The sequence below is a fragment of the Magnolia sinica genome, chromosome 8 (assembly GCF_029962835.1).
Source record: "Magnolia sinica isolate HGM2019 chromosome 8, MsV1, whole genome shotgun sequence".
Lineage (NCBI taxonomy): Eukaryota > Viridiplantae > Streptophyta > Magnoliopsida > Magnoliales > Magnoliaceae > Magnolia > Magnolia sinica.
Genome location: NC_080580.1, coordinates 7,914,803 through 7,927,259, shown reverse-complemented (window position 1 = coordinate 7,927,259; position 12,457 = coordinate 7,914,803). Strand labels below are relative to the sequence as shown.

Sequence of the window (12,457 nt, the reverse complement as noted above, 5' to 3'; positions counted from 1 at the left end):
ATCTGACTCATTTTTGGACTTACATCCTCAAAACGTACGTTAAAATAGACGGCCGGTGTTAATAAATTCATATGTCACAGCGGGCCCTCGTAGTCCCAGCCCGGGCAGGGGTTAGTACCTAATCCGCGTATCACAAGCCTCGGCCGAGCTGGGGCTTAAGACGTACAATGTGGGCCCACCTTGGGAGTGACCTTAGCCCGGGCGAACCCGGCCGGCTGACAGCCCTAGTCCAAGCAACTCTTCCACCTGGTCTTCCCGCCAGAAAATCAGCCAAGCCCTCGGTCGCTCGTTTTCGGCCGACGGGAGTCTGGAGAACCAAGCGCGCATGTTAGCAAAACCCTAAATCCTAAATCTCATTGCAACAGAATCTGACCTAGATACGATTCCGCGCATGTGGACGCCTATTCGCGCGCGCCGCGACAGCCAAATGCCCATTCCGTTCTCCGCCGTTTTCTAAAAGCTCTGAACTTTCGAAAATATCGACATCTCCTCTGCTTTCAACAGCATTCAGCTTCTCCTGAAATCTTGAATTTCGAAAATTAGGGGTTTCTTTTTATAAATACCGTGGCCTTTTCGCAAGGTAGGGTTGAAAATGGCAATTTGTTCTTTGAGATTGGGATTGCGAAATCATATCGGTTTGGTTGATGATCGCATGGTCGGGATCGATTTCGGAACCCGCGGGAGACGAAATGTCGGATGCAGAGGTTCTGTAATCGACATGGTTTTGAGAAGCAGAGGTTTTGGGAGGAGGAAGTTGGAGATCAGGAGCATGTCGCGGGCGCAGGATGCTGGATTGGAGTCCGGCGATCGGACGGTTGTGGTTTTAAAAAAGGGTATGGATGTTTCTCTGGCGAATGATTCGAGGGTTTTGGGGTCGAGTTGTAGTCCGGAACTTGATGATGGAGGTAGCAGTGGGGATTCTTTCGGTGGGGCTGATGGTAATGGGAGGTATCCGCCTGGAGGAGGAGGTGGTGGCGGCGGCGGCGGCGGCGATCCTGAGGAAGACGGCAGAGAAGAAGAAGAGTTTGGGCCGGTATTGAAGTTTGAGGAGGTGATCAGAGAGGCGGAAGCTCGGGGGGTGAGTCTTCCATCGGACATGTTAGAGGCTGCAAAGACGACCGGAATTCGCAAAGTTCTTCTTCTTAGATACTTGGATTTGCAGGTAGTGTTTGATTACACTCCACTACGAAATTCAATCCGATTACAGTATCAATGTTTGGGTTTCGTGAAATGCCATCCTTAAGAGATCTACGATGATTCTTTCCAACGTAGACATGACAAATGTGTATGATTGGTATCATTGATCTGGTGGGTCACTGGGTCAATGGACCAACGCAGTGAAAATCAAGTGAGTGAGCAGAGCTTTGCCTGTTGTTAGCATACCTTTGCCCATTTCTTTGAGTCAACATAAGCGTTTTTAGCTCCCTGGTCAGATAGCTACCACAGTTCATTCCCCCAGTATTTTGGGTTATGGCCTGTTCTTGTGTGGATTGCAAAATCAACGGTTCTGATCACCGCATACAAGTTTAACGCTTATGGTAGAGATGTTTTGTTGCGCATCTGCTTCGCGGAGCGGGCTAAAGCATGCATCACACTAGAAATTCCACTTTTGTTATTTATTTCATTTTCTGTTACAATTGCAGGATTCAGTTTGGCCTCTTGGTGTTGCAATCAAGTCTTGCTCTTTGCTTCGTGACCGAATGCTTGCCGACCCATCTTTCCTTTTCAAAGTTGCTACGGAGGTTGGTTGAGCTGTCCTTTTCATGTTCCTAGAGTACAATTTTTTTGGTTAAGTGAAGAATTTTTTAATCTTTTGGTTATGGTTCAGGTTGTCATTGATTCTTGTTGTGCAACGTTTGCGGAAGTTAAAAAGAGGGGCAAGGATTTCTGGGCAGAGTTTGAGTTGTTTCTTGCGGATCTTTTGGTTGGGGTGGTTGTTGACATTGCTTTAGTTGGGTTGTTAGCACCATACGTTCGCATTGGAAAGCCGTCTGTGTCGAAAGGGTTTTTTGGACAAATGCAACGTGTTTCTGGAGCTCTACCTAGCAGGTTAGTAGTTCCTATTGAGCTCTACTTGGAGGGTCCAGATCATTCACTTCAGTGATGGTTTTTACTGTTCCCAGTCCTTTGTTTTGTGGATAATTTGACGTAAAAAAATGAGAATTTCAGGTGAAATTTTATGCAAATCCCTATTATAATTGCTTCATTTGTTACATAAAACATGATAATTGATACAACTCATGTACTATATACAACAATTGGTGCGCAGATCATATCTGGTTGATCTGTCCATGTGATGTTTTGTTGACTGCATGCTTAGTTTGTTAACAAATTCATGTGCTGGTTTGTATGAGAAATTAAGAATATGACTGTTGGAATTTCACTCACCCAAAAAGCATTTTCCTGTATATGAAAGAAACAAAAATGCATTTATTCTTTTAGACATTATTATGGTATCTCATTTTTAACTTGATATACTGCCATGGAGGTGCTAGAATTGAGTGCACATGATGATTGGCTACTGGATACTGTGCTGCCATGGAGGTGCTAGAATTGAGTGCACATGATGATTGGCTACTGGATAGTGTGCTGCCATGGAGGTGCTAGAATTGAGTGCACGTGATGGTTGGCTACTTGATACCATGATATCCAAGGTGGGAGTTGTTTGTCAATTCTATAAGAATTGCCAAAAGGATAAGATTCTATTTTTTTTTTCCCTAGTTGTCTACTGTCATGTATTGAATAGTTATTTATGGCATGTTGTAGCTGACCCCAAATAGCTATGATGATGATAATGATGATTATGATGTTAAGTAATTGTGTTGAGATTGTTTTCCTATGCCAAATCGCAGTCAGATACTTTTTTAGTGTCTAGCGATTGTTTTTCATGCTTGTGTGGAATTGGACCTGACCTTGGCTATATCCACCATGTTCTTCTTTCAAAATCCTTTGCCTCATATTTTTCTTTTTTCTTTTTTGGTTTCCTTTTTCACATGCAGTGTGTTTGAAGCTGAAAGGCCTGGCAGCAGATTTTCTGTCAGACAACGGGTTGGAACATACTTCTATAAGGTGTCATATCCTTCTTGTCTCGTCACTTTTGAACATGTGTGCATTTCCTGGCCTTTTGGAGCCTTTTTTCTAGAAGTGGAAACATTAACTTACTGCTTCTAGCACATAACAGAATTGATTTTTTCTCATATTTGTTTTAATTTATGGTGTGGTGTGCTTGTGTTTCTTGACCAGGGAGTTTTATATGGTTCAGTTGGTTTCTTTTGTGGGATTATAGGCCAAGGTATTGCGAATCTGGTGATGACAGCCAAACGGTAATACTTCTTTATTTAAACATCCTATATTAGTTTCTGGATACTTGTGACAAGGGTATCTTGTTCAGTGAATTCTGCACTGCTCATTTCTTTGTGAATTAGTTGCCATGTATGATTCAACCGGCATCTTTATGCTATCTAGATTCCATTGCTTGCCGACTTTCTACATTAAGTAGTATTATTTGAAAGCTAGTTGGAAAGTGTTGCAGCCAGCTAATAGGAAAGATCCGCTCAAACGTAGGCACCCCCAAGCTTAAGCTTAACACAAGAATTACAACTAAAGTTGAACAGAAAATCTGGATTTTTTTAAATTTATTTATTGAATTGAGAAGTGCCTTGAGGATACTCATGTGAGGTCCTTATATAGACCTCTTAACAAACAAGTTTTATTTTATTTTTTATTTTTGGCAGGAGATTTTCTTTCTCTTTTAGTGTCACTGATAACGGATTTATGACAAAAATAGAAGTTGGTAAAAAAAATGCTTAAGAGATACAAAGATCTAATGAGATTTTATTGCAGAGTTGGCTGATTGGATTATGCTGCCTAATTAGAAGGCTTGGGCCTCCTTGCTAGTGGGTCGACTGCAGGGTCTAGGCTTGGGCCTCCTTGCCGATGGGTCGACTGCAAGGCCTAGGTTGGGCCTAATGGATCTGGCCTAGTCCACAAGTCTTGGGCCCAGTTGATGTGGCTTGGCCTGCATCAGAAAGTCGTTTGAATTACAGGCTTTTGTGGCTAGTGTAATCATCATCATCTAAGCTTTATCCCAATTACTTGGGGTCGACAACATGAATCCTATTCCGCCCTTCCACTCTATTAAGGTTGATAACTTTAGTTAGGTCATAGGTCATCAAGTCTTTTCTTATTACCTCCACTCTCTTCTTTTGGGCCTTCCTCTTGCCCTTTTAGAGCCTTCAACTTGTACCAAGTCACTCCTAACTGGCATCGTTCTTGGCCTCCGTTGCAAATGACCAAACCATCTAAGTCTCCTTCTCATCTTATTACCTATTGGTGCTACTCCTAAGTTCCCTTGAATGTATTCATATCTAATTCTATCCTTACTCATCTTGCCACTCATCCGCTCAACATCCTTTTTTCAGCTATAATCATCCTTTGAAAATGTTGTTGCTTAACTGCTTGTCCCCAAAAGCATGGCTGATCTCATAGCTATCCTAAAAAATTTCCCTAGTTTAAGTGTTACATGATCATCACACAAAACTCTAGAGGCACATCTCCATTTCTTCCACAGTTCCACCCACCTTGAATTCTTCTCAATCTCTCCATTCTCATGAATTATCGACCCAAAATATTGAACATGGTCATTTTGGGAAGCTAGTGTTGAGCAACATTAATATTTTGATGGAAGCAATCATGAGGGTTTTTTTTTTTTTGAAAAGTAACCTAAAATGAGGACGTTGAGATGTATCATAGGCAAGATGAGGAAGGATAAAATTAGGAATGAATTTATTCGAGGGAACTTAGGAGTCACCCCAATTGGTAATAAGATGAGGGAAAGTGGACATAGATGGTTTAGTCATGTGCTATGGAGACCAAGAACTATGCTGGTTAGGAGTCAGCGGTTCAAGCTAAAGGCTCTAAAAGGGCAAGGGAAGGCCCAAAAGGACGTGGGTCGAGGTAGTAAGAAAAGACTTGATGACCTATAGTTTAACTAACTATATGGTTCTTAGTAGAGTGGTATGGCAGAATATGAATCCTGTAAGTGACCCCAATTAGTTGGGACAAGGCTTAGATGATGATGATGAAGCAATCTTTCTAACCTTCTAGTTGAAATGTTGGACCAGCCATAGATGTGAAGTTCCAGTGTTTGCTGATGTGTGATTTTCTCTGATCTTAAGGTTTGTCAAATTGTGTCTGGACTAGCAGGTTCTCATGACACTGTGCTGACATTTTCGTAGTCTATATACTGAGAGGAAATTCTGAAAACAGAATCATATAGCAAAATGGTAAGGCAGTTGTATCTAATTGAATTATAAGATCGTAAAATCTTTTATTTGGACTTCTAGGAAATGAAGAAAGATGAAAATGCTGAAAGAAAATCAGAAAGTAAGATGTGGCAAACCGTCCATTCCTTGCCATTCCACAGTATACTTTTCATAATATACTAACACTGCACTGCAAAAAATCAGAAACATGTGTAAACAAAATCATTGCAAAGTACTCAAATGTTCAGAAGTATCTAACCTGTGAGGTTACAGGTCAAGTTCTCTTCAATCTATAAAAAAGCCACAACAACAACCAAAGGATTACAATTTTTGCTTAGCAAACATCCCCCTTCAAAGTTTAATTTTGCTATTCAATAAGTAAATCAGAAAGTTTGCCAGTAGAAAGAAGTACATGCAAGTGCTCCAATTGGGTAAGCAAATGTAAGTTTTATACCAAACACACATTTCCAACGCATAACGCTTGTAAGACATTTTGAAGTCTGCCAGTTTCTCTGCCTACTTTCCCTTCCTATGGATGTAGAGATACAGTTGATCATTAAAGGAGAGAGTCTGATTAATGTCATGGAATTTGGCAGGTTGAGGGCTTGGGCACATGTTTCTTCTGTTTTAGTGATGCATTTGCCTTCCCAAGAAACTTTATCCCCAAGGAACCAAATTCTCAACTTTGATTGTGTCCTGCATTGCCAATAGAGCAGTAGCATAGGAGTATGTGACCTGCAGTTGTTATTAGAAAGGCACCCTTGAAACTCCCTTCATTGGGTTACCTTTATTACTGCTAACAAAGTTGGGGTTTTAGCAGCCACTTGGGCAGCCATCTTCATTCAGGACTTTCTTGTAAAGACGGGCTAAGGATTCACCTACCAAAGCACAATTTCGAAAAGGCTTTGTTCAAGATGCTCACAGCTCAATGGGCAATCCTGGAAATATTGGTAGTGGTGGGTGATCAGGGACGAAAGTCTATTGTCAGCTTTTTCATGACTGACAGCAATGGCAACTCTAACGGCGTGGAGTTGAAAATCCATAAAAGCAAGGTTGAAGTTATTTTGCAACTCATTTGGCAGTCCTTTAGTAGTCTTAAGGCTACTAGAATGCTGCCCTTTCTTGGGTAGCTGGTAGTGGTCTGGCATTGTGGAAGTGTGCTTCCATTGTAAATGAAATTAGGCCTAAATTTGCTGTAATTCAATTTCTTTTTCGGCTTATGTTGAGGAAGGCAAACTCACAGATTCTCTTGCGAAGGAAGAGGTTTCTAGACCATTCTTGTGTTTTGTCTCCATTGCCTTTTCCTCTTTTTCATTAACCTTTTTTCATCAATAAAAAAGGCTTGCCTAAATATAGTCAACATTATGCTTGTAAGCATGATCTAAATTTCCATTGCAATTCTAGCGAAGATCCTTAGGTATCTCAGTTACATAGAATAATGATGAAGAGAATCACATCTGCCTCAAACACTTCGATTGATCCATGGAGGTGTCTCATGCATGCATATTGCATGCTATATGGCTACATTTAACGGAAGCTTCCATATCTTTGGTTGTATTACTTTGTGGAAGTCGTCTATTGTTCCATTCATCTTTACCATCACACATCCCATGTGTAACAAAAATAAAAAATCCATGTACTGGTTTTCAGGTGCTGTAGTGTTTGATTTGTTTTTTGAAAGATGCATGAATCTTCCGCTTCCTGATGTTGTTACCTTTATTGCTGAATCTTCTTTTATCTGATCAGGAGTATTAAAAAGTCCGAGGAAGATATACCTGTACCACCCCTCTTGAAAAGCGCAGCACTTTGGGGTATGTATAACCCTCATGTCCTTGATTCTACTTGTATGTTATTTTGTTCCTTTTTGTAACTTGAAGGCATTGGTGTCAACTGGCTGATTCCTTCTGTTTCTATCTTTTACATACTGTTTGGCTTGTTTTATGAGTACAAATCAACACAAAACAAACTTATTTAAATTTCCAAACCTGGGCCTGATCAGCAATCTGATGGCACAGTCTTTGACTAGCAACTGGAGCACTCTTGGTCTCCCATTGATTGATCCGATGGTCCCACATCAGTACTTGTTGGGCCAGCACACACCTCTATCATTATTCAATTCCAAGACAAGAATGTTAAGGGGGTATTGCAGATGGTTCCATTGCTATGCCTCTATCTAGGTTACACCCCTATCATAGTTCACCACCATCACTTGGAATAGTTATGTATATGGCTGGGCTCGATCAACACGAACCTGACTTACCCAACCTGAGTTTGGAATAGGTTGGGTTAGGTTGTCAGGGTCCTTGGGTCTGATTAGGGTTGGAAAACTCAAACCTGATCTGATTGGTTTGGGTTGAGCAATGCAGGTCACGCCACACCAGATTGGGAATAATTACATGTATTTGGCACAGTTGGGTCAGGTAGGCTGCGGGTTGGATCCTCTTGAGGTGAGGTGAGGTCAGGCTCAGGTTGACCCTTAACCTGAACCAACCTGCCCGAGTTGCACCCCTATATTGCAATCTAGACTGTCCAAATTGCTGACCCAGTTGTCGGCAGATCATATCCTGAAAGTCAAACTGAAAGACTATAGTAATCATCTAATTTTCACTTGGAATGTGCCCATTTACTATTTTACTTTTAACCATCCATTCGATAGCCATCAATTGGATGATTATGATTGCTTGATCAGCATGATTTTAGATATATCCTCCATCCATAATGTACCCCAAAATTTGGATGTTCTAGATATACATACACGAGTGCCAGATTATGTGAGGAGGATGAGTCACCACCATTTTGAAAATAGTTGTAAGCTATCACAGGAGTCTAGCCCCGACTAGATTTACCCTTCAGGTCGGAGAAATGTAAAAGGGTGAAATGTCAAAGCATGTGTGAACATGTTGAAGAGGTTACTAGACCCATGTGCGCCAACATGGGACACATATGCAAGGCCTGGTCCAGTCATCAAGGTGGGCTTCTCTACAAACATCCCCCAACCTAAAGATCAGGCTACTCCTCTCATCAGGAGGGCCATATGCATTGGTCAATGCCCAATGGTGATTTTCTCAGCATCGCTTCATTTGTGGAAGGATTATTCTCACTCACTATATAATAGCTTTTCCTCTTTTTTTTTTTGGCCTTTTCCTTGTAAATGATTTTTTTTTTTTTGTTAAACTGATTCGAGCTATCAATTTCATTTCATAGATTGATATTTGTGGCAACTTTTCTGTCTTTGGTGACCCCAAAAAATAAATAAAGAAAGAAAAATTTTAAAAAGAATAAAAAAAGGTTCAGAATATTACAGCGTGTCAATTGGTGTTTTTAACATCTTCCATCATCCTAACCATATGGTTGAGAGTACTCTCTTTCAACTAGGAATTACTAGCTTTAATTGTCAGATCAATCTTTTGGGAAGTTTAAAACTTGCAAGAAATGTGGTATATCCACTCAGTGTAACTAATCCTCTTTACTTTTGACTCTCAGGCGTCTTTCTCGCAGTTTCTTCCAACACTCGCTATCAAATTGTCAATGGATTGGAATGCCTGGTAGAATCTTCGCCTGTGGCGAAAAGGGTTCCACCAGTTGCATTGGCTTTCACCATCGGTGTGCGTTTTGCCAACAATATCTATGGAGGTATGCAATTTGTGGACTGGGCTAGGTGGAGCGGCGTACAATAGAAGTATGATATCTATCTTATACATGAAAGTAGAGATGTACCATTCAATTGAAATGGAAATGATTTTGATCTTCATCTCTAAAGCTTCTCAACTAAATTACAGGAAAGTCATCCATTGTCTGCATTTACAGCATAACCATAAACAAGCTATTTCATGGCAATGGTGAATAGATAGAGAGGAAATTTCTATCAGAGAAGAAAGAAATGTTGTTGTAAGGTCACGAGGGCTAACCTCCTGCATGAGTTTTTATCAAGTGTATATTAACTAAAAGAGATGCTGGATCCAGTACAAACGTTTCTACAATAAGCTTAGCTTAAAATGTGTTACCTACTGTGATGTGCTAATGGCATCCAATCTGTCCATCATATGCATCCCATATTGTTACACGTGGTGCACAGAAATCGGTTGATCCAAAACAGGTGGGCCACACCACCAGGAACAATTGGGATGGGGATTCCCACCATTGAAAGCCTTCTGGTTTTATGGGGGCCCACCATGTTTTATATTCCATCTAATCCATTCAGAAGATGCATCCAACCAAGATGAATGGACACCCAGAGAATTAGGTCATTCGAGAACCCGGTGGGCCCAAAACATGTGATTTTAGAGTTTTAAAGCATGATTTTACATCTTGTTCCCCACCTGAGTTTTAGATCATCATGTTTTTACATGATTTTACATGTTGTCCAAAACCCTACATTTGCACATCTAATTTTGCCCTAGCTTGGATGTTCTACACAAATGGCGCATTGGGTAGAGAAAAAACACAGGATGTGAAAGTTTCGGTGCTACCTGTATGTGACCAACTGTTATGTACCGTGTTGGCTACTGAAATTTCCGGTCATTTTAGTAATCGGTGGCAGCTTGTTTCGTGGCATACATGTACGTTAATCCAGACTAGCCATCAACCTGTAACTGAGCCTCCCAAGATTATCCTCACCATCCAAATGCTGGTCATCATTCGGGTGGTTAAAAGGTAGATGGTCAGTCACTGGGCTTGATTTAACGTGCGAAATCAATTTTTCACTGGGCATGGATCAGATGCATGCTTTGTGGTCTTTCAAGTTTAAGAACAACAGAAGATTTTCATCTCCATCTCCTTCTCCCTCTCGCTCTCCCTCTCCCCCCATGGATGGCCTACCTAACGATAGGAGTTGCCTGAGTTTCACACAATGAACGATCAAAGACCATTGTGAGTGAATAGGACAGACATGTGGCTGTACAATTGATTGAATCCAAACCATCCAAATGGTGGATCCGAGCATGTATGGCACATGGTACAAAAACCACTCTGATTGGATAGTACAAGCATTTTAGGGATGCCAATCGACAGCTAGGATTGCACACCCAGTGTGTTTTATTGATAACTGATCATCCACAGCAGCCTGCACCAGATGGACGGTCTGGATTCGCAATATGTACGTTCACTTGTAATGTGGAGCAGAAACGGAGCATAACTGGTTGACGTAGGACAGACAGAAGTGCGCCTCAGGAAGACTGAGCATCCGTGGGCCTTGATATCCACACCTCATTGATTTGTCCAGGGATTTAGACGCCCCAATGAAACCAATGGTCCAGAATGCCTGATGAATTATGTAGTGGGCCATGATTCAACCTCCGAGAAGGGTTGGCAGTGGGCCTGCATCTGGGACCTTAAACTTCGCCTGAGGGACTTGCGGCCCGGTCTTGAAATCCAACCCTGGTACACGGGTCGGGCCGGGCCGTGCTACCAATGAATGGCCCGGCCCTGCCTGGCCACGGACGCGGATCAGCTACTGACAGGCTAAGTAGCGAGACTCGCTACTGAAGTGACGTCACCTAGTTCTGTGGGTCCCACCATGATGCATATGTTGTATCGACACCGTCCATCCATTTGGAGAGATCATTTTAGGGCATGAGACAAATAATGAGTCAGATCAAAATCTATATTGGACCCCACCACAGAAAAGAGTGGAGAGAGTGACGTCCACCATTAAAAAATTCTAAGGGCTACGAAAGTTTTCGATCAAGCTGATATTTGTGTTTTCCATTCTTTAACGTCTATGTTAACTTATGAACAGGTTTGATCTCAAATAAACATTAAGGTGGACCTTAGGAAGGTTTCAACGGTGGGAGTGCCTCTCCCCACTGTTTTCTTTGGTGGGGTCCTCTCTAGATTTGTATCTGACTCATTATTTTACTCATGCCCTAAAATGATCTCTCCAAATGGATGGATGGTGTCGATACAACACATACATCATGGTAGGACCCACAGAACTAGGTGACGTCACTTCAGTAGCAGCGAGTCTCGCTACTCAACCTGTCAGTAGCTAATCCGCGTCCCGTGGCCACCAAGATACGTGCCATGTCGCGCATGTGTGTTCCAGTTCGTGTTGTACGCAAGTGTGGGATCCAATCCGTCCATCTTAAGGGTCCCACCATGTAGATGCCTTGGACGATATGTATGCATGCGACTGAAAGCGTGGGCCACTGCAACAGCTAAGAAACATTTAGTCTTTTTTTTTTTCGTTATCCGTTCATTTGTAATCTGTGACTCTTTCCCAGGGCAGCAAACTGTGGGACCTACCTAAGGATGGCTAGGATCGGATATATATCAAAATGAATGGATGGATTGGATAAAACACAATATCACGAGGGCATCCAGCAGAGCCCCTGGACCGTCCGTCTCTAGCCAGGTCCTTGTGGGGGTAGTACCCGATCCGCGTCCCACCAAGACATCAACCTCAGATGGTCCCACGAAATCTAGCCAGACGATTCTTGAAGGCCTACAGTCTATGTTTAACCACACATTTTTAAATGTTGTGGCACATCCACCGTCTACATACATGCATATATAACAATCTAGACCGTCGGTATTGCTGGCACTGTCATAGATGGAACGTAGGCAAAAAAGGACCACTAATCAGAAAAACTCAACAATCTTATTTTAACCACATAACTGAATATCTTAATCATCTGATTTTGACCACTAATCAGAAGATCTTAACCGTCTGATGTAGACAACTGATCAGAATATCTCAACCATTTAATTATTAGTACATTTTAAATCCTTAAACATGATTCCAGAACTATATTTTTGTGGACCGTTGTAGTACACTAAGGATGAAAGTCCGGCCAGAGCAGTGGCATTTTGTACATCTCAGGTATCCGTTCTGGAAGCCAGGGCTTACGATATGGAGTCACCAGCGGCGGCGGTGGCAGCTGCACGTTTTGTTTTGGAAGTGATGGCATATGGTGCGGAGCTGGCGACAGCGGATGGCTGTGATGTAGTGGTGGTTGGCCGGAACGAACAAAAGGTGGTGGGTGGCTGTGAGGCGCTAGACGGTATTGCAATGGTGGGGCTGCTTGGCCGGAATCCGTCGGCGGTTGGGCAGGTTGGGAGGACGGCAGGTTTCGCTTTGGCTGGTGAGAGACTTTCTGCCAAAGCCGGAGATCCGGTATCAGAGACTACTGATACAAGCAGTAGCCATAGATGGACATTTATCAAGTGGAGTCTTTTCATCTTTTCATCTTCTT

The 12,457-nt window shown here is 42.1% G+C and overlaps 1 protein-coding gene across 1 annotated transcript; it reads left to right on the top strand.

Annotated features, from left to right (window-relative positions):
- Positions 1 to 221: 221 nt before the first annotated feature.
- On the top strand, positions 222 to 9,015 carry LOC131252755 (protein RETICULATA, chloroplastic-like). The gene is made up of 7 exons (XM_058253431.1): positions 222 to 1,162; positions 1,644 to 1,742; positions 1,829 to 2,049; positions 3,000 to 3,069; positions 3,244 to 3,323; positions 7,011 to 7,075; positions 8,748 to 9,015. Exons 1-7 carry the CDS (start codon positions 593 to 595, stop codon positions 8,939 to 8,941), a joined length of 1,299 nt encoding a protein of 432 aa, XP_058109414.1. The 5' UTR covers positions 222 to 592; the 3' UTR covers positions 8,942 to 9,015.
- Positions 9,016 to 12,457: the final 3,442 nt, after the last annotated feature.

What these genes read in the sequence shown, in the direction of transcription:
- LOC131252755 (XM_058253431.1), top strand. Translation starts at nt 593, where the DNA reads ATGGCAATTTGTTCTTTGAGATTGGGATTGCGAAATCATATCGGTTTG. An exon ending in TTTTCAAAGTTGCTACGGAG is followed by an intron (nt 1,743 to 1,828) that starts GTTGGTTGAGCT and finishes GTTATGGTTCAG; the next exon opens with GTTGTCATTGATTCTTGTTG. An exon ending in GAAAAGCGCAGCACTTTGGG is followed by an intron (nt 7,076 to 8,747) that starts GTATGTATAACC and finishes TTTGACTCTCAG; the next exon opens with GCGTCTTTCTCGCAGTTTCT.